The sequence below is a fragment of the Crocodylus siamensis genome, chromosome 9, assembly GCF_052110815.1.
Source record: "Crocodylus siamensis isolate JL-2025a chromosome 9, ASM5211081v1, whole genome shotgun sequence".
In the NCBI taxonomy this organism is placed as follows: Eukaryota; Metazoa; Chordata; order Crocodylia; family Crocodylidae; genus Crocodylus; species Crocodylus siamensis.
The window spans coordinates 39,534,514-39,554,103 of NC_143403.1; the positions used below are offsets into that span (position 1 = coordinate 39,534,514).

General features: G+C 43.3%; 1 protein-coding gene across 2 annotated transcripts in view; it reads right to left on the minus strand.

Annotated features, from left to right (window-relative positions):
• Positions 1 to 343: 343 nt before the first annotated feature.
• The window catches only part of PDPR (pyruvate dehydrogenase phosphatase regulatory subunit), a 42,490-nt gene continuing 23,243 nt past the window's right edge, over positions 344 to 19,590 (minus strand). For both annotated transcript variants that reach the window (XM_090062372.1, XM_090062373.1), the window contains exons 13-18: positions 16,638 to 16,786; positions 15,072 to 15,184; positions 14,561 to 14,655; positions 12,903 to 12,992; positions 11,884 to 12,066; positions 344 to 9,057 (exon numbers count right to left, since the gene is read on the minus strand). In XM_090062372.1, coding sequence (XP_089918498.1) covers positions 8,653 to 9,057; positions 11,884 to 12,066; positions 12,903 to 12,992; positions 14,561 to 14,655; positions 15,072 to 15,184; positions 16,638 to 16,786 — 1,035 coding nt within the window. In that variant the 3' untranslated portion in view covers positions 344 to 8,652. The remainder of the gene's footprint in view (positions 9,058 to 11,883; positions 12,067 to 12,902; positions 12,993 to 14,560; positions 14,656 to 15,071; positions 15,185 to 16,637; positions 16,787 to 19,590) is intronic.

Genomic DNA, 19,590 nt, shown 5'->3' on the forward strand with positions numbered 1-19,590 from the left:
ATGCAACAACTGCAGGATAAGGGCATCTGATGAACCACTTATAATTTACCTTGCTGCTGGACCAAACCATCTCAGATCAAGAGCGAAATATGTAATTCCTCCAGTTCCTCCATGGGAGTAAGGGGCACTGACAGTGCCAGAGGGCTACAGGTTGGGAGTAAGGTGTACCCCTGACAGGTGTCCTCTTTTTTGTGCTCCCCAGAGGGAACCACAAAAATACCTACAGACCTCAGCCACATACACACTTGCCAAAGTTTGCGTTGATACTAACAGTAGGCAGAAACCTGATCACTGTGACTGGGCTCTTCTGCCAAAAGAACAGAGTTCTGCATCAAAAGGAGTTAAAATGATTCTTTATTAATATACAAGGCTAGTAACATTTAAACTAACAGAAAACAGAAAATATTAAATTGAAATGAAGCATAATATAAATACAGCATACAAGGTTAGGTCATAACGTGGCATTGGTGGAGAACAGCACGTCCACCTTTTCATATGCACATAGGAACAGCTGTCCCCCCACAGGAAATGGCTTATTAGCATCTTGTGCATTTTAACAGCTAGAGACAAGGCCTCTGCTCTACACAAAAGATGACACTGGAAAGCATTTTATAGTGATAATTATATTTTACTACATTCCCAGAGTTCAAAGGGGTTAAAATAATTATTTGTTCTGGAAACGGCCAGTTTTCACCTCAGGAGCCTCACTCTCTTTGGAAAAAAAGATGAAGTGGTTTGTAATGAATGGGGAATTCAAGTGCTAATATAGTTGGCTGTAGGTCTGTCCTGCATCAGTTGCATCCACTGCACAACATTCATGGGTGTAAGGCACTATGTAGTGTTTTCACAGCTTATTATCAATGTTTTCACAGTTTCAAAACTACTGTCCTGTAGTAGAAAAGCTTGACATTTTAAAAACTTAAAGAAAAGTTTCTACCCAGCCCATTAAACTCAATACTTTGAAGGAAAAAATGTAGATTTTACAGGGATGACGTTTTTGATGAGCAAACAAATGTTTTCATTCTTGCACGCACCATAAGAATGCCACACAAAATTAGATGCTTAGCTCCATACAGAGTTCAGATGGTGGCAGTCTGCTCACAAAGAATCATTCCACCTCATGTCATAGACAGTGCAGGCCTGGCAATAAGCAGGGAAACAGGAAGTGCTTACACTGCACCCTTTAGTTCCCTTTAAAACATGAGCTATAGTAGTAGTGATGTAGGTCTGCCAAACCAAGAAGCTGTTAATGTTATCAGGGAGCTGGGGCAAAAAGTAAATGGCCTCCTAACAAAGATGTTACATAAATGATGATCCAGTCAGACCTTAAAAACAAGAAGATTCTTACCAAGTAGGCCTGTGTGAAGCAGCTAGTATTTGCTTCAGATTTGGTCGATTCGGGGGACAGTGATTCAATTCAGTAATTCGCATCACTGTCTTGATTAGATTCAGCCGAATCTGATTCAGAGATTCAGCTGCTGCCAAATCTCCAGGCCAGGCCCTCTCCCAGCCCAGCAATGGCTGTTAAAAAAAAAAAAAGGCCCGACTCAGCGGGCGCTGCCTGTCAGGGGACGATCCCCGCAGCCCCACACTGCATGGGGAGCTCTGTATGAGCCCCGCTTCCCCGCTCGGTCTCCCAGCTCCACCATGGGAGCCCTGCCCGGACCAGCTGCCCTTTCAGGAAAAAAACCCCTGGACACACTGCTTCTGCTGGTGAAGGGTGATCCCTGCTGCCGCGTGGGGGACTCTGCATGAGCCCTCAAAGCCCCAAGGCTGCACCAGGAGCAGCGAGTCCCAGGGCTTTTCTTGGGGTTTTTTCCTTAAAGGGCTGGAGCTGGCCCAGGCAGGGTACCCATGGTGTGGCATGCAGAGCCCCCCACGCAGTGTGGGGCAACAGGGATCACCCCTCTGCCTGGCAGCACCTGGTGAGCACTGGGGCTTTTTTTAAAAGTACCTGGAGCTGGGGCAGGTGGGGCAGCCGTGGGGGGCTGGGGGAGTGGGGGGGCTTGCAGGGCCCCCCCATGGTCCCCTCCCCCAGCCTCCAGTACTTACCAGATGGGAGTCGGCTGCAGTTCCCTACTGCCACCACTGGGGACTGCCCGAATCAAAGCTCTCAGAACCTTTTCAGAAGACTGGGCTGAATCTCCTCTGAATAGAGCCACCACCCGAAGCTTCACACAGCCCTATTACCAAGGTATTTTCCAAACACTTATTTGGAAGATAACTTTTCCATTACGGAAAGCAGATTTGGCAGCACAGTGCACGTATTAGAGGGACAGTTACCCACCTTGTATCGCCAGCATTCTGCCTTGTTCAGGAGTTAGTCTGAAGACTTATCCCTAACGTTGAAGGATGCAAACTTGCCTCTAAACAGGGATTACATCATTGCTGTCACAGAAGATCATGTATAAAAAGTAGGGTTACTCTATTTCCAGTTCCAAAAAAAGAAGGCACATGTCAGGGGGACACTTCACTCCCAACCTATAGCCCCCTGGTACTGCCAAAGCCCCTCACTCCCTACCCTCACTCCCCCACCCCCACAAGCAAAGCTAGTGCCCCTCACTCTTGACCCGCAGCGCCCTGATGCTGCCAGTGCCCTATACTTTTGGCCCACAGGCCTCCACCCCCTAGGGGCTCCTTACTCCGCACCCACACCCCCTCTGGTACCCCTCACTCCTGACCCACAGCCCTCATGCTCTGCTGGAGGGGGCCCCCAGCTGCCCCAGTCCCAACTGGGCCAGACTGCAGCAGCTGTGGCTCATGCAGGTGGCAGCACAGTGAGTCCAGCCTGGGCATAGGCTGGAGGGAGGAGGGAATGCCTGTAGCACCCACCAGGCTGGGTTAGTGTGCTGTGCAAGGTGACCTGGCTATGCCTCCTCTTCTCTCGGCAGTTTCACAAGTGCTCTGCCCCCATGACCATGGATACTGGCCCCCAGTGCCACTAACCCAGCTGCGCAGCTCCCCACTGCCTGCTCCTGCCAGCAGAGCAGAGCAAAATCCTGGACATTTGTTCAGATTTCAAAAACTCACCCGGACAGAGATCAGAGGACCCAAAAAGGAGGACACGTTGGGGAAAACCCAGATGCATGTAACCTTACAAAAAGGTTTGTATCTATAGCCATGGCAGCAATCAAAAACCAGTATGAGACCTGGTAGAGATAAGCTCACACCAACATATAATCTGAACAGCAGAATCCAACACACAGCAAAAGGTATGAACTCAGAAGAGTTAGACTTAGGCCCTAGCAGGAGAACCTGCTGGCCCCAACATGGTTTAAAACACTGCAGTGTAAAAAGGATCTTACCCATGTCACTGAGATGGCTACCCAACTCTGCCACAAATCACACAAAAACATAGGTAGATCAATTAGTTGTTGGCTGTAGTGCCGAATTCAATTATTCAGGAAGCTGACTGATAATCATACATTCCTTTCTTCAGTGTCTCTTACCAACACAGTCATTATCCCCTTGATGACTGTACCTTCTTGTAAGTAAAGAAACTATGGTATTTGTACCAAAACTGGACCATCTTAGACAGTTGGAATTATGCCTGCAGTATAGAAATGCTAAATAATTCATATTACAACTCCAGCATAAGTATACTCAACAGTAATGCCATAAAGTGGAACATTAAGCACTGCTGATAATATAAGCTCTGGTTTATTTATTCTTACTCAGGAGCACCCAAGAGCAGCAATTAAATTGTGTGAACAGCTTTGGAGCATCCCAAAAGCAGACAGGGGTTCAGGCATCACACTTGCTCTCAGTCCTGGAAGCGTCTGCAAATGGCACTGGGCTGAGAAGGGTGGGGTGCAGCAGGGAAAGGAAGACATTCAGGCAACTCTGAGCCATCTCCACAGTTGAACTGCTTATCTCGAGCACTCTCAAGTAGCAGCGAGTGGGTGAGGCTTATTTTGTTGGTGGCAAGCCTAGCGTCAGAAGAAATGTAATGTAGATGTGCCCCATAAATATGAAAGTCGAGACATCTGTAAGTTATATTCATAAGCTGCCAGAAAGTGTAAGTAGACAGAAGTGCTCCACAGTCAAGTTTACACTCTTGAGAAAAGCCTTAAATTCTGAATTTCCTGACCCCCAGCATTCAGGGGAAGGATTTTCTTTTCTAAATTCTGGAAAGTAATGAGGCACTGGTGATCTCTATGCAGCAGAAAAAGGAAAGAAAGAGTGCACACAGGTAGAGGGCAAATGCTTAAAATACACCGACTGTGCAGCTAGCTGGATGTTTATCTACTGATTTTATTCTGTGAGCACTTTTGCATAATTCCACATCTGTAGCAAAAGGAGATTAACAAATAGCACTCCGGTCATTTTCACTGCACTGAAGTGTTTGCTTAATAGCCCCTGCTGACATTTGTGCCTGTTCCTCAAGTACAGTATACAGATTTTAAGTAAAGAGCATTCATTACATGTTTATCACTACAGCACCTTACCTAAATCATTGAGGCATTTAGAATAATTTTATGTATTTCTTCCATAAAATCAGCAAGGATTATACCTACACTAAGGACTGTCAACACACCAAGAGTGAAGCTTTGAATATTCAACTGTTTAAGCAAGATTTTCTCTTCACACTAAAACACATCCCCCTACAATGTCTTGAGAGTTTCTTTAAAACAGAACACCTTTTAAAAGCTTAGCCAAATTAGTTGCCTCCATAGGTGCTATAACAAACATTAGAAAAATAGACTGAGATGGCAGAAATCTCAAAATTATGAATATTTTATTGTACTCACCATGATCCTAATTTTTGTTTTAAAAATAAGAAAACTTTTGTACTTGCAAGCTTTCCTGGGTCATATATAGAAACTGGTTTGCTTTTGTAGAGCAATTGCTTTTATTAAAATAAAACCATGCCATTAAATTTAGCAAATGCCTAACAAAAGGACAGGTCCAATACTGGGTTTAAAGATACTGACATTGTGCTTTTATCATTAGGGGCTTCTCACTAGAATGTGTCAATAACATATAATCGGTGCTTCAAGGACTCTTATATAAATATATTTCCACCATGACACCCAATTTTGCTTGATTTTCTCTTTTTTTTTTAAATGCGAGTTGGTAGGAAAAAAAAATGGTATCTTGGATAACACTGTCCTAATTTTGTCTGCATTCATCACTACAATTCAGCATATGTCCTGCAAAGTAATTCTTCAGGTAGCTTTACAAAAAAACCCAGAACCAGTACTTGACCAGAGAACTTGCCATCTGTTTACTGGAACTGACAACAGGTTGAGGAGGGAGGAATGGACAAGGGTGATGTGATTCCCTGAGAACACCGTAATTAATGCAAAGCATAAACAGATAGATGAATGGAAGGCAAGCCAAGACAGATAAGAGATTGCTCCATTGGAAAAGGAGGGTCCAGATGGACTATGGGTAGCATGAAAATAGATGGAGTCCAGAAGGATTAAGCAAAAAGCATGGGAATGAGGAAGGGGGATTACAAAAAGATAAAGGCTGAGTTATAGGCATTGGCAAGAGCGATCTAGAATCTTGAAACTAAAGATTTTAAGCTTGATGCAGAAAGAGACCAATAAAGGGATCTGGAAAAGAGCTGGCTGGAGTGGGGGTCAACAAATCATTTACACATACTAAGTCTGCCCAAAGGCGATAGTTGAAAATGCAAAAGCTGCTGCATTTTTCACACTTCAGATTATTTTTCCATTAAGAGTTTTAGGAATGGATCATACACAAGTCCCCAAAAAAACCTTTTAAAATCCTTTAGTAGTTTACCTTTTGTTATTAATACAGAGATTAGAATGATTACATATGAATCAAATACACAAAAAACAAACACACTGCCATTTCTCTTTAAGGGTATTAAGACATTATGAAAAAGCCACAACTTCAGTGTTTGACCTGAGTACCTGGTTGTGCAGTTTAAAATCCATTGTCTCTCTGGCTGGGATTCAAGTTGCCAAAGTCAAATTAATCCTCAGCAGCACAAAAGACAAATATCTACCAAGAAAAAAACAAAACTAGATCTGAACAGAATCTGAAGAGTATAGTTGGGGAGGAAAAGAAAGGAGAGAATTGGTAATAAGAAAGGAAGTCAGAGCTGGTGTTACAGGCCAAACCATACCTCACTTCCAGGATCAAAATAGTAAGAACTTAACTCTTAACCATCTCAGCAAGAACAGAGCAACCCAGAAAGAATTATATTTGTGGGACACCATTACAAAATATTTTCTTCCTTTATGCTGGTACTGTCAGATTAAATGTATTTGGAGCAATGTGGAAACGAACTCTTGAAGAGGGCTAGGTCACAAATCACTTTCTTTTTTAATAGACAGGTTTATAGGTACTGACCTCTCTGGGGCTATGGAAGCCATATCTTATTTAAAATGTTTTTCCACAGAGATTCTATAGTGCCAGAGAATTGTATTTATGAAAGGGGAAAAACAGGATTTAAATTGAAATGTTGCTTAAAAAGAATGGCAAAGCAATGAGGGCACAGTACTACTACACTACTGGTTTTAGCTGTAGTCTGAACCAGGTTTTGTTACAGACACAGAATGATGAACGCATACTCTGGTATAATATCTGTTTTTTATACTGATGTATACCAGGATCTGGAATGGATGGATATGCAACTATCCAAGGGTAGATGTACATAGCAAGGTGTGATAACGCTCTCTACTTAAGCAAACAGCTACTTCAGTATGGATGCAGACAGGAAGCACCTAAAGCAGATGTAATCTACACCAGTGAAGTTTTATTCTGATATTTTTAAGAGTAATTTTCCATTGATTTAGGTGAGGTTAGCTTGGTTTAGGAGTTTGTGTCAATTGTCCACTACTCTTTTCTTCTGGTTACGTTAAAGTGTTGCCTTGTCACTCCAGATAAGCAGCTGAACGGTGTTCTGACCAAACACCAACTTGGGTAGTTATACTCTGCTAATTCAATCCTCCCTTACTGTGTACAATATTTTACACTGTCCTTCTTGAGCAGAATGGCTGATGCATCCCCACACAAAGTGTTTTTGTGCTAAATGAGAGGAAAGTTTTTAAGACTTTTCTCTGAGAATTGCAGGGTGCCAAGTAGTAAAAATTCATCCTGGCTCATCAGTCAACAGTATGGTTATCAAACTAAAACAAGTCAGGACTGAGTGTTATTTCAGTGGGAGACCTCCAAAGAGAGCTAAGCATTCTACAGAACATAACACTGGTGATTCATAAGGCGACAGTCCTCTACAGCAGTTCTGAACACAACTCTGTATGCATTTATTCTCCCACCGGCGTGGCTGTGAAACAAAGATTCTGATCATTTGCTATAGAAACCTTGTGAAACTTCTAGATGAAATACAGAGCAAATCCCAGTATGTTCAAACTCCACAAGCAATATTACTGGACAAATTACATAAATCATATTAATCAGAAGCAGTATTCTACTCCTGTTTTGTACATTACTATTAGCTGTGACCTGTCAAACAGCCGTTTACATTATACTCAAGAGGTGTCTGAAGTATAAACTTTAGACAATTTATTCCTGTAAGTAAGCTTAAAAACACTTTGGAATCCTGAAAGAAGGAAATGTGTTATAAATAAAATAGTATTATTCTGAAGGAAACCCAAACGCCATTTAAAAATACAACAGGTTCAGCCCAGAGGGCTTCCTTGGGGAAAGGAAACAGATATTCACAGGAAGTAAACTGAAGTCCTGCCTCCAGGCTAGACTGCTTCTTCTTTTCATCATGAATCCCAATACAGTTTAACATCCTTTATCCCTTTTCTCACCATTCTATCTTAGTTCTTCATAATCAATGCAAGCCTGTTAGGTTTTGAGTGCCTGGATACCGTGCTTGGATACCACTTCCAGAATCTGTTATGTCCAGAAAAAAGTCATTCTTTTTCAGTGTCCCAAAGCAAAAGGGGGTGGGGAGAAACTTACCAAAACCAATTTTGTTATTTCAGTAGCCTAATGAACAAAACTGTTAAAGTCACTCCCTTGTAGGGAAGAGGAGGATGACAAGTGAGGGGCAGGACCACCTGGAACGCAGCAAAAATGGTCACTGGACTGCTGCTCACATTATGCTGTGGTTGCGTTTTATGCCAGTGAGGTAGCTGATCACTCTATTTCTGACCCCTCTAAAACAAGAGAATTGTCAGCAGGATCTCAGTGGAACCAAGCAGTTAATAAGCACCCCCAAGGCGGGCCCTGTGTGCACGTTATGAAAGGTTTGGCAACTCCACTGCAATTTGTGGGTCTAGTCGCATAAGAGTTCGGCCAAAGGGGACAAGAAGCCAGAATTACAGGCCAGCACACATCTGACATTCTGGATTTGAAGAGTATCCAAAGAGTATGGCCATTGGAATATGGCCTTTCAAGTTGCTTACTCCCTTGTGAGCTTTCTGACATGTACTCCACATGGCCTCTTGGATGAAACACAATGCCATGCTTCTGCCACAGGGTTATGCAGGAGCATGACAAGGGAAGGATTAAAGAAGAGGATTAAAGATTGCAGGGGTGGGAAAAGTGAAAATTAAAGCTATAAAATGTACAAAATTTAAACATTCCCAAAAGGTTTAAAACCTGAAAGACAAAAGGAGGAAGAGCCATATGGGTGAAAAGGTATAAGAAGCAGAAATCGGAGGAGAATGGTGACAAGCTTCAGAGGCACATAGCCAGATGCTGTTACTTTCCCTGATAGCTGCTCAGTTCCATCTCATCCTTCCGACGTCGCTGTGTGAAGAGGGAGCTGAAGGGGTAGAGCTTGGCTTTAGCCTGGAAGCGTTGTCCAGCAATATCAATCTCATATTCTCCACGATTGATAAAGTCAGGTGTTACCACTAGCCCTTCCCCAGTCTTCTCATCAAAGTTCTGAACAAAGCCCAGGCAGACATGACGTTCAAGAGTGTAACTGTAGGCACTGCTGGTAGTCTTACCAACACAGCAACCATTGCGGTAAATAGGTTCCCCCCACCAAGGCCAGAGGTCCAAATCAGTGTCATGATCCTCAAGGATGAACATGGTGAAGCGCTTATACACACCATTTTGCTTCTGCTGCATCAGTGCATCCCGACCAATGAAGTCAGTCCCCTGGAAAGAAAATGAAAGGGCCGCTAATGAAGGACATGTGACTTGAACCTGAATCAGCTGCTGAATTTTAAGGGACAGATACTTTTTATCAAAAAGTTGTTCTATGCTTCTGTAGCAAGCAATTCTTTCCCTATAAAAGCAGGTACTTCCCTTCTGCAAAAACAAAACATTAAAAAGGCACGGGTTTCAAACAGTGTTTCACAGACAGCTGGCTCTTTACAGGGTACCACTTTTTCTTGTTTCCTACTGCTAAACTGCATTAAAAGTGGGAAAAAACAGGCACTAACAGTGCACACACTTACAATAATTCCAATTTTAGCAATATTACTGGCTTCACCCTTTCCCATATTTTATAAAGTATAAATCAAGGCTTTTTGAGTATGTCCCCTGATATGCCTTCATTCTGTAAGTGTTGTTTTTGGCACAAGGATGTAATGTTCTCCTAAAACAGGAAGATAGATGGTGCACACAATTAAGAATATAAAGAAATGAAATGTCTAGTAACACGTGGCCCCATTCTATGGGTAACATACAAGAGGGGTTATTTTTTATTTTGTTTTTCAGAGTGAGTACCGATGGCCTTAACATATTATCTTCTCTTTCAGTCTCCTGCTTTCCCTTAGTTCCTGAAGATCCCCTCATTTGTTTTGCGTGTTTTCAGAAGGTCTCTCTCTTGTGGTACAGTATCACAAGCAGTTTGCTGAAAGGGAGAAGAACTTCTCCTCTATCTGGAGTTAAAGAAATACTACTTGACACTTTGGAGCAATCTACCTGTCAGAGGAATAAGGCATTTTTCAAAAAGGGGGATAGGTTACTAGCATTTCCAGTTCAGAAGTTGTAATGCAGAGGCCCAGCTACTTGCTCCAGTGTCATAAAACCCAGAGGTAGAATCAGGAATAGAAACCGGATCTCTACCCACAACCCTCTGTTCTAGCCACACTAGAAGAAACTGGATGGGGCTTGCTTTATCTTCCACTGCTAGCAAGGGTAAAAGTCTCTCCACTTTTCAGCAAGTTTACTTCCCAGCCATATGATTTGAGTTAGTATATGAGGAAATGTATGCTAATTTATACCCATCTGACAAGAGACAAGAAGGGATCACATTTCTCAAATGGCTACTTTCCAAGATGGCTTTCACCCCCACACATACTTAGTTGTAAAAGGAACATCCCTGCAAACACCTGTGGAACCTTAACAACAACAACAAAAATCAAATAACTCCATACATACTTGTTTAATCATCTATGAAGCAACTGAAGCCCACAGTTTTAGCAGCACAACCAGAACATAATAAAGATTTTAAAGTAAATCAACCCTTTCAGAACCCAAGCTAACAATCCAATGTAAATCCACCTTCTTTCACACAGTAATCATTTACAGATAGATCCTGCCATATACAGGCTCTGGCATTCCAAAGGCTTCCCTGTGCAGTTGAACTGATCTCAAATGTTGCTTCCCTCCTTCAAATATAGAAGCTGGTGGTTCTTGAATTGATACTGCTCTTACAAAATCCCACAGAAGAATCAAACAACTAAGGAAAAGATAAAGGACCCAAATAAAGGACCCAAGAATTAAATGCACTAAATATATTACAATAAAAAAGGCATCCTCTGTATCACCCATAATTTTGCCCAAGGATCACCATACTGCCTTCAGCCTAAGAGCCCACATCGATACATACAGAAAAATATTTTAGTTAAATGGAAACTGTCCACAGGGTCAAACAAAGACCAGTTCTTATTAAAAGGCCAGATCTGAATTGCAGTTTGGGATTCAAAGGTAAGATACGTAGAGCCATAAACTATCGATCCAAATAACCCTGGTTTCAGGCTTCAAAATCCAAATTTTCCTAATGTTTTGAGGGACATAGGGCAGGAAAAAGGGGGTCCCTTGTATGGGAATTTTCTAACAACATTATTTTGTTTTGTTTGCTGGAAAATGCAGATTTTGTTGAATTTTGAATGTTTCACTGTTGCCTTCGATCAAGTTACAATAAAACACAAGCATGGTAAGAGCAGTACTCTGCATGTGTTCTTGCCAGCTCATCTTGGGAGCTCTTCCCTGGCTCAAGAGGTGACCTGTGACATGGACTGCTCCAGAACTGGGAGCCCAAGTCTTGTGAGCAACTTGCTGTGGAGACCAGGGGCCTGGAAGCCTCAAGCTGACACAGGAGTCTTAGGATTCTGAGTTCCTAGCCTGCCTGAGGCAGAACAAAGGTTTGGCGTCTCATTCCAGTGGAGCAGACTAGGAAGGTGACTTGGAAACTGTGGTGATCTGAGACATCCAGCCATTATGGTCCTTCCTTCACTTAAGTAAGCCTGCCACCTCTATCATGGAGTAGATGACTGTGCACAGCATGCTAAAAGGGTGGTGGAACTGGTGACCCTGTGCAGTCAACCAATTTTTCTGTGATTATTTTTGGGGGGTGGGGTGCCAGTCTATAATTGGAACACTAACAATAAAAAATTGGACTGAATCCTGTAAAATGCTGAGTGCCTTTCATTCCCATTGAGCCTTTATCTGCGTGGGAGAAGCAAAGAACAGGTTATGTACCAAATATGCTGACAGTGCCACACTGGCTGGGATGTATAGTGTTTGTACTAATTTTTAGCACTTTCAAGACCCAACAGAATCAACCATTAATATTTTCACACACTAACTTCCCCACTTCTCTATGAAAAGATCTATATTGGGGATTTATCCCATTAAAAAGTTCTTTCCTCTCATTCTAGTATTGCTTTGTCTTCTTTGCTGCAATACTATATTCCCTTCCTATTCTCAAATGGAAATCCTGCTGAGGGAACTGGTTCCAGTTTCACACGGTACCTTCTCCAGTTTGACGCGGAATTCTCGCCCACATTCCATGGGGGTCGTGAAGGCGTCCAGATCCTGGCCCCAGAATGCAAAGAACTTTTCGATGCGTAAGCTGCGGAGTGCGTAATAGCCAGCATTCCTGATGCCATACTTCTGTCCCACGCTCATCACCTCATTGTACACATGCAGCGCATACTACAGGAAAGAGTCGGCAAATTCAGAATTACCATTAGACATAACATTAGAGAAAAATGTGACACTCTACTGCAATACCAGGGAAACTTCCATATGCTATCTTTTAGGGCTCTGGTTTGGAGAAAGTACAAAACCCATACAACGTATCTGGCCAAAGATGCAGTGCCAGACAAAGCAAGGAAACTTCACATCACCTGTAACATTATGCAATGAAGCAAGTGATTTTATTACCTTGCCTGAGGTAACACTACTACAAATAAGTGTATAAATTACGCTGCCCTCTTTAAAATCCACCCAGAATCTGGGACAATCTTCCACATCAGTGACTGCTACAGACTAACTACAGACTGTAGGAAATAACATTTCCTTTTGTTTGCTCTTAAATAATGTTCCAGCTTCCATAATCTGACTGTATCTGATTTTAGTTTCCCAATACCACCTTCTCCAGTCCCACAGTTTCATAAGGCCAAGACTTGACATGGTGAATGACTCCACAGAAATATATGATCCTATACATGCATTGTAAACATTAGAACAGTAGGATTTGTACCCTAAGACTAAAAAAAAAAGTATTATTCAGCAATTCTCTTTTCCCACATAATTCAGTATCAACTCTAACAAGCAAACTCAGCCAGCACTAATTTCACTTTTAGAATTAAAAGCTCCCACCAAAACCACCTGTATATTTTGCATCACAGAGTACTACCCTAGAAAATTAACTGTAGCCACCACAAGTAGGAAACCAGTCTCTTCACTGACAGCTGGTTAAGGTGGAAGCTTTTCAAATTAAAGCCTCATGAATTGCTCTGAATGGTTAAGCTTAGAACTACTCTCACCTCTATAGGGATGTATAACATGAATCCAGGTTCCCCTGTGTGCGTCATGCTCATCACACGGATACCATTAGCATACCCCACACTCATCTCCTGCAGAAATTGAAAGGCAGGAGAAATACGTTCAAACCATAGCATGGCACCAAAGAATCACACGTAAGACTATAAACAATCGCCCATTGGCTAAACCTTTTCTCTTTCCCCACCTCAAAAGCAGAATTTAAATTCAAACAAGTTTTGGATTAGCTCTCATAAGGACAGCCCTGACTCCTCAGATGCCAAAAAAGGGAAAATGCACTCAGGAAAACTCTAGATTTTCACACACTAGCAATTCACTAGCAATATGAAAAAGCAGCCTATCATCATGTCATATCAATCATGAGTACAAGGTAAACTGTGGACATCCCCATAATTTTAGGATCTTCCCAATGGGACATAATGGATTGCAGGGCGAGAAGAATAATTCCATTCTGTGATTATAAGAAACCAGGTCTAGTGTTGTTTAGAAGTGGCAGAAGTGATGCTGGATTCTCTCAGTTAACATTATGTGTACATGTATGTTGGAGGCAGGGAGGAGAAAACAAAGTGGCATACACACAAAATAAACCCAAGAGCACAGATACACAGCAAAATATTCAGGAGACATTCCAATTTACCCATCTGCACACTAGACATGTATGGCTTATGGCTAGTTTCTTGCACAGGGTCAGAGACTGACATGAACACATTGCTGTAAGGAAAGGAAAATAAACTCCTGAACTGGCTAATGGACTCTCAGTAGAAGACACCCCATATCACTTATTCTTTAAGCATTATGATATGGGCAGAGAAACTGGTCATTCAGAAGGGTGAAAGCCAAGAGTTTACTTAAAAAAATAAGATAAATCTATGGTTCAACTGCTGGAACCTTTCTAATGATGAAATAATATACTGACTACTGACAAGCAGTCTTTGCCTTCCTTTTAAGGCATTTCTGCAAGGGTCTCAAAAAGTACAGTGCCACTTTTATATTTTGGTTGAGAAACATCTCGTGTTTTCACTAATCACTTTTTTCTCCTCCCATACTATGAACTTTATTTTCCATTAGGTTGTGCACTTGTTTATGATTCAGGTTTACTGCTTGACCAAAAATAGTTCGCTAAAAGTTTCTGGGATTATTAAAGACTGAAACCCTAATTAACCCTGTATTTTAACCTCTCTCTCAGGAATACCGGAAAGTGCAAGTGTATGGAAGGTGTTTTAGACTTACAAATTCAAGAATAATGACATATTATTTGGTATAGCCAAGGCATTCAGAAATTATTCAAGTTTACTAAAAGCCATGAAGTTTGAGCAAAAAGGTCAAATATAATTTTGAAGAGGCTTACCAGTTACTTTTTCATAAAAAAGGAGAAAGACAGTGACTCTATAGAAAATGATACCAGCTGCCACTAGTGACTGCCAATTTCATACTCTATTACCACAAAACAAACAGAAATACCAAATAGAACTTCAGGTACTGAACAATGCATTTCAAATAAGTATTGCTGTAATTCAGTATGGGGATTTAAAGAGAGGAAACTAAAGAAAAGTAAAGCAAGTATTGCTATCTACCTAGTTCAGTTATGTCAGTAAATATATGTTTATAGCCTGACCTGACCTGTAAACACCAAGTAACCCACCTTGCAAAAGAGAGAGGGGAAGTGTTCTGGAGTCATTGGGACATAGGATAATTCGGACAGGACATCCACAGCCCGAGGGCCAATGAGATTGAGAGCTAGATGGAAAAAAGAAGAGGTTTTCTACTACTAAGTCCAATGACACAGAAAGTGTTCACCAGCCTTGTGCTTATCTTTTTTTCAGTCTCTATGATTTTATCTATATTATAAAGTTATTATACATATTATGCAATAGTTACATGGCTTGTAGAGAATTCAGAAATGGGAAAAGCTCAAGCAGGCTCAACTAGATTTTCCTTGAGGAGTGCACATGGAAATGGAAGTGATTGTCTATGCATATATACATTGGAAGGAACTGTTTAAACATACATAGTACTTGGTTGTATGTACCACTCAGGAGAGAGACCAGGCATCACACAGTGAGCAACTCAGATTAAAAGGATTAGTGTAGTGGTGGTCAAGAGTCATGCGATTTTCTACGGTGTAAGCAACTCTGCTTCCAGAGATCTCTTACCAGTGTACTTCCAGGTTACATCTTCCAGCAACAGATTACTGTCACTGGGCATGTGCTTCTTCAGCCATGTCCAACAATGTACTTGCTGGTCAGTAGGGGAAATCATGAAAAAGCTAGAATAAAAAAAAAATTAATTTAGAGCAAGAGGCAATGCACAGATAGCCACAAGATAAATTTATTTTGTACTGTTCCTGGGATACAGCATTAAAACCCAGTTCCCTGCACTATAGCTGTACAAACAATATAGTTTGACAACAATTGTCAAACAACAATCACTCAAGGAAACAGAGGACAGAGATATGCTATAACCATCTCCAAAACCTCTGGGGCAATGCTCATCTGCTGTGATCAGAAATTCTACCTTGTAGCATTAGCAACAGGCTAGTAACTTAAGAAGAAGCACAAGAACCAGATTGGAGGCAATGCCAAAGAATACAAGGTAGCTCATGTTCTATCCCCCATATAACTTCTTTTTTTGAAGAAAAAGTACCCTCTTCTCCAAGGAAAGAGAATCCTCCTTGATACAGTAGAACTACTTCTATTTGAATCTCTAAAGACCTAATAACTTTAGAATACAGTTGATATGACAAAACAAAAATAAAGTACTTTGGTGACCTAAATAGCAGAGCTTCAGAAACAAATAAAAAGGTGAGAACCTAGGAAGCTTACATAAGGGGAAGGATTTGAAAAATTAAATAAATAAATAAAATAAAAAAATCACCTGATAGATGAGAAGAACTGGAATGTTAAGATATAAAGAACTGGCAAAAGCTGCAAGAGGAAAAGGTCTCATGCTAACAGCAGTGAGCTCGAGAGAAGGGACATAGAAAAGGCTGATGGGAATGAAAAAATATAAACAAAAATCCAGAGTATTTAAATAATGAGTGAAGCTTCGGATTACATACTGGAATGAGAATAAGAAACAATGGGAGCTTATGATCAAGCTAATTTGCATGTCTGTCCATGTGTATTTTTTTTAAGATATAAATATATATGCACACATGCATACACAGGGAAATAAGAGGGGAAGAGGGAGGTGGGAAGTACACAGATTGGCACATGCTAGAAAACTGAGAACTGGAAAAGCCATGCCAGAACTAATTAAGCAGAAAGGTAATGAGGGTTTCAGCAGTCATACTATCCAATTTGCCTAAGATTCAATGTGTGTGCATTCTCTTTGTATTCTAAATGATTAGGTAACCTACTAGTATGAACTTCTATTAATTACTTAACACAATTTACTTTGCCTTTAAGAAACTATACACTTCAGGGCTAAACAGGCTGGTTTTGTTTTTAGAACATAAGCTTATCACTGCAGTACTAGAGAAAGGCTGCTTTCCCTAACATTGGAGGTCTTCAACTACTGAATTAGGAAACTGAGACTGTTGAGATTATGTGCACATGTGAGTAACGGGGCAAGGTGAGAAGCTTTTATGGCAAAGTAATATTAAATAAAAAAAAAGAAGAAACTGATTTCTCAGCAATAAAAAGCACTAAGGAAACCGAATTAAGGCCAGGACAAAAGAGGGGTGGCTGATAAATGAAAATACCACTGCACAGACTTACCTGCGTTTATTTAAGCGTACAATGCTGCAGTCATTCTCATAACCTCCTTTCTCATTTAGCATGCCCGTGTGCACAATATGTCCAACTGGAACATCCAGGTCATTCGAGAAAAGGTACTGAAGAACCTCCAGTGCCTGACCCCCTGTGGACTGCAGGGATTGACATGAGAAGACAATCAGATGAGCTATCTGAGGATGGAGCTCTGACAGAGCAGTGCAAAATTGCTGCAGTGGTTCTAGATAGCATCATGATTCATCCCACCAAAAGCCTGTCCATTCATAATGATGATTACTACACAGATGTCTAGGGCTTCTATAAACACATCACCATAATATCCAAGAGCTTTCAGAAAGTTAAATTTACTAAAATTCTAGACCATCAGTCAGGGATCCTGATTTTCTCCATTTAAAAACCTCAAATTCTCCAATTAAAACCCCCATAATCCGCATTTTTCCATGATTAAAATGAAATGCCATTATGTGTCTAGGTATCAGTTGAACACAATGTTTTACTGCTTTAAAATTGTAAATACATCCAGTTTAGAAGCCGACCAGTGCTTCAATCTTTATAATAAAATAAATTCTAAATACCTATACATTATGGTGTTTGATTTTGTTTGTTTTATGGAAAAGTCAGAGCTCTCTGTCACTCTGAATGAAAATTCAGCTCTCTGAATGAAGGTTCACCAGGATGCAGGTCCAGCTGCAGCTGTGCCCTCCACTGCCTTATGACACTGAGCAGCCCTGATATGCTAGTGCCCTGCCCATGCTGGTGCCTCTCACTCCCAGCCCACAACTCCCTGGCCCTGCCACTGCCCTTCACTCCCAGCCCATAGTCATATACCACCCGCAGTATATGAGGAAAGGAGTGGGTGTGTGGGGAAGAAGGGGGTGTGAGGAAAGGCAAAATGTTAGGGGGGCACATGCCTTCCCTCAAGATTTCTACACACACAGCAGGGTACAGGGCTACAGCCAGGCTGGATCAGATCTAGGCAGGAGCTGCCTCTGCAACCCAGCAGGCAGGACACAGCATGGGAGGTAGTTGTGCCCTCCCCCCGGGTGCTTCTTCCTGAATTGGTCCTGCCTGCTGGGCTGTGGAGGTGGATCCTGCTCAGAGCTGGTCTGGCCAGGCTGCAGCCCCACACCCTGCTATGGGCGCAGAAATCTGGGGGCACATGCCCTCCCTGCTTCCCCTCCCCCCCAACCTGTACCACGCCCCCCAGCTTCACTCTCCCCCAGTGCACTGCCTGTGCCTCCCTGCCCCCCACACATTGCCTGTGGCCCCTCCCCCCCCACAGACTTACTTGGAAGGAACTGTGGGAGTTCTCCACCTCACTGCCTGGCTGCCATGTACATGTGTGCACATGCACACAGCGCCCCCTGCATCTCACTACAGCCAGCCCCAAGCATCCCTTTGCCAGCTGGAACTCAGCCAGCTTGCAAGGGGAAACCCGCAGTTTCCTGGGTTTCTCTCCTTTAAGGCAGAAAAATCCATACTTTTCCATGACAAAGGGAAAACCCAGATCCCTGATCATCACCAATGCTGTAAATTGAACCAGGGTTTTTCATAGATACTAGAGTCAGAAGGGACCTCAAAGGATCATCGAGTCCTACTCCCAAAATTGCAGGGTTTGGCAATATTCTGCTGCCATCGGCCAGATCTTGCTTCTCAGCTCCCCACTTTGGGCTATAAATCTCTGTCCCATGGATTGCTCAAAATGCCTGTATTTCTCTTGCTACACATATCTGGTCCCCATGCAGTGAGGGTAAGCACAAAGATGGAAAGCAACAGGGCAGGCTTCTGAGGAGGGTGCTGCATCCTGCCCGATCGTCTGTGCCACCCCAAGCCAAGCCGGGTCTTCCTGTGGCGAATGCAACCTCTTCCTGGGCTGGATACAGCATGGGGGCCACTGGTTGCCAATTAAACCACAAAAAGAACAATACAGGCAGCCCTCGACTTAAGACTGACTTATGACGAACGGCATTAATGACATTTGTAATTGATACTGTTTCGAGGTTCTGATAGGGGTTTCACCTTTAAGACACTCGACACAGCTGCGTCCAGCTGGGGAAGGAGAGGGGAAAGGAGGAAAGGGGCGTGGAGGTGCAGATCAATGCCCCACAGTGAGGGAGGGATTGCGGCTGAAGCTGGGAGTCTCCTGCGGCTGCGTGGCGCCAGTCCACAGTGGGGGAAGGGAGCATGCCCCAGATCTGTGCGGGGCAGGCAGGGCCGGGGCTGTGCTCTAGGCAGAAGGCGCTGGGAGCAGGGACTCCGCCTTCCTTCTGCTTGCCCAGCCAGGGTGGGACATAGGACTCAGGCACAGCTTGCTCCGGATGGGTACAGTGGCCCTGGGAGCAGGGGCTATGCCCTGCCACCACTTGCCCAGCCAGGGCAGGAGGGCTTGGGGCAGAGGTGCTGCGCTGCCTCGGACAAGTGGTGCACACAGCTGGGGGAACCACCCTGGCTTCTCTGCAGCTCCTGGATGAGCTGTAGTTTCACCTCGCCCTGCCCTGGCTGGGTGAGTGGCGGCAGCAGCAGGCCATGGTGGGGCCGTGTGCCCCAAATTTCCACATGGTGGCTGGGGCCAGGGCTGCACCAGGCTACGCTCTGGACAGGTGGCAGGGGCCATGGGGAATTTTAGGGTGGCTGCAACCTCCCCATAGCCCCTGTCTCCACCACGCTTCCCGTAGAGGCGGGGTGAAGCCGTGGCTTGTCCAGGAGGCACGGGGAGGCTGGAGCGGCTCCTGTCACTGCTTGTCCGAAGCAGTGCAGGGCCTCTGCTCTGTGCCCCCCAACCCCAGCTGGGTGAGTGGCAGCAGGGCATATCCCCCACTCCCAGCACTGCCACTGCCACGCCCACCCAGAGCGAGCCATGCCTGCACCCCGTGCCCCACACCCCAGCTGGGCAGACCCTGTCCCAGCCCCAATCTCTCCCTTGCTGCAGGGCACTGAT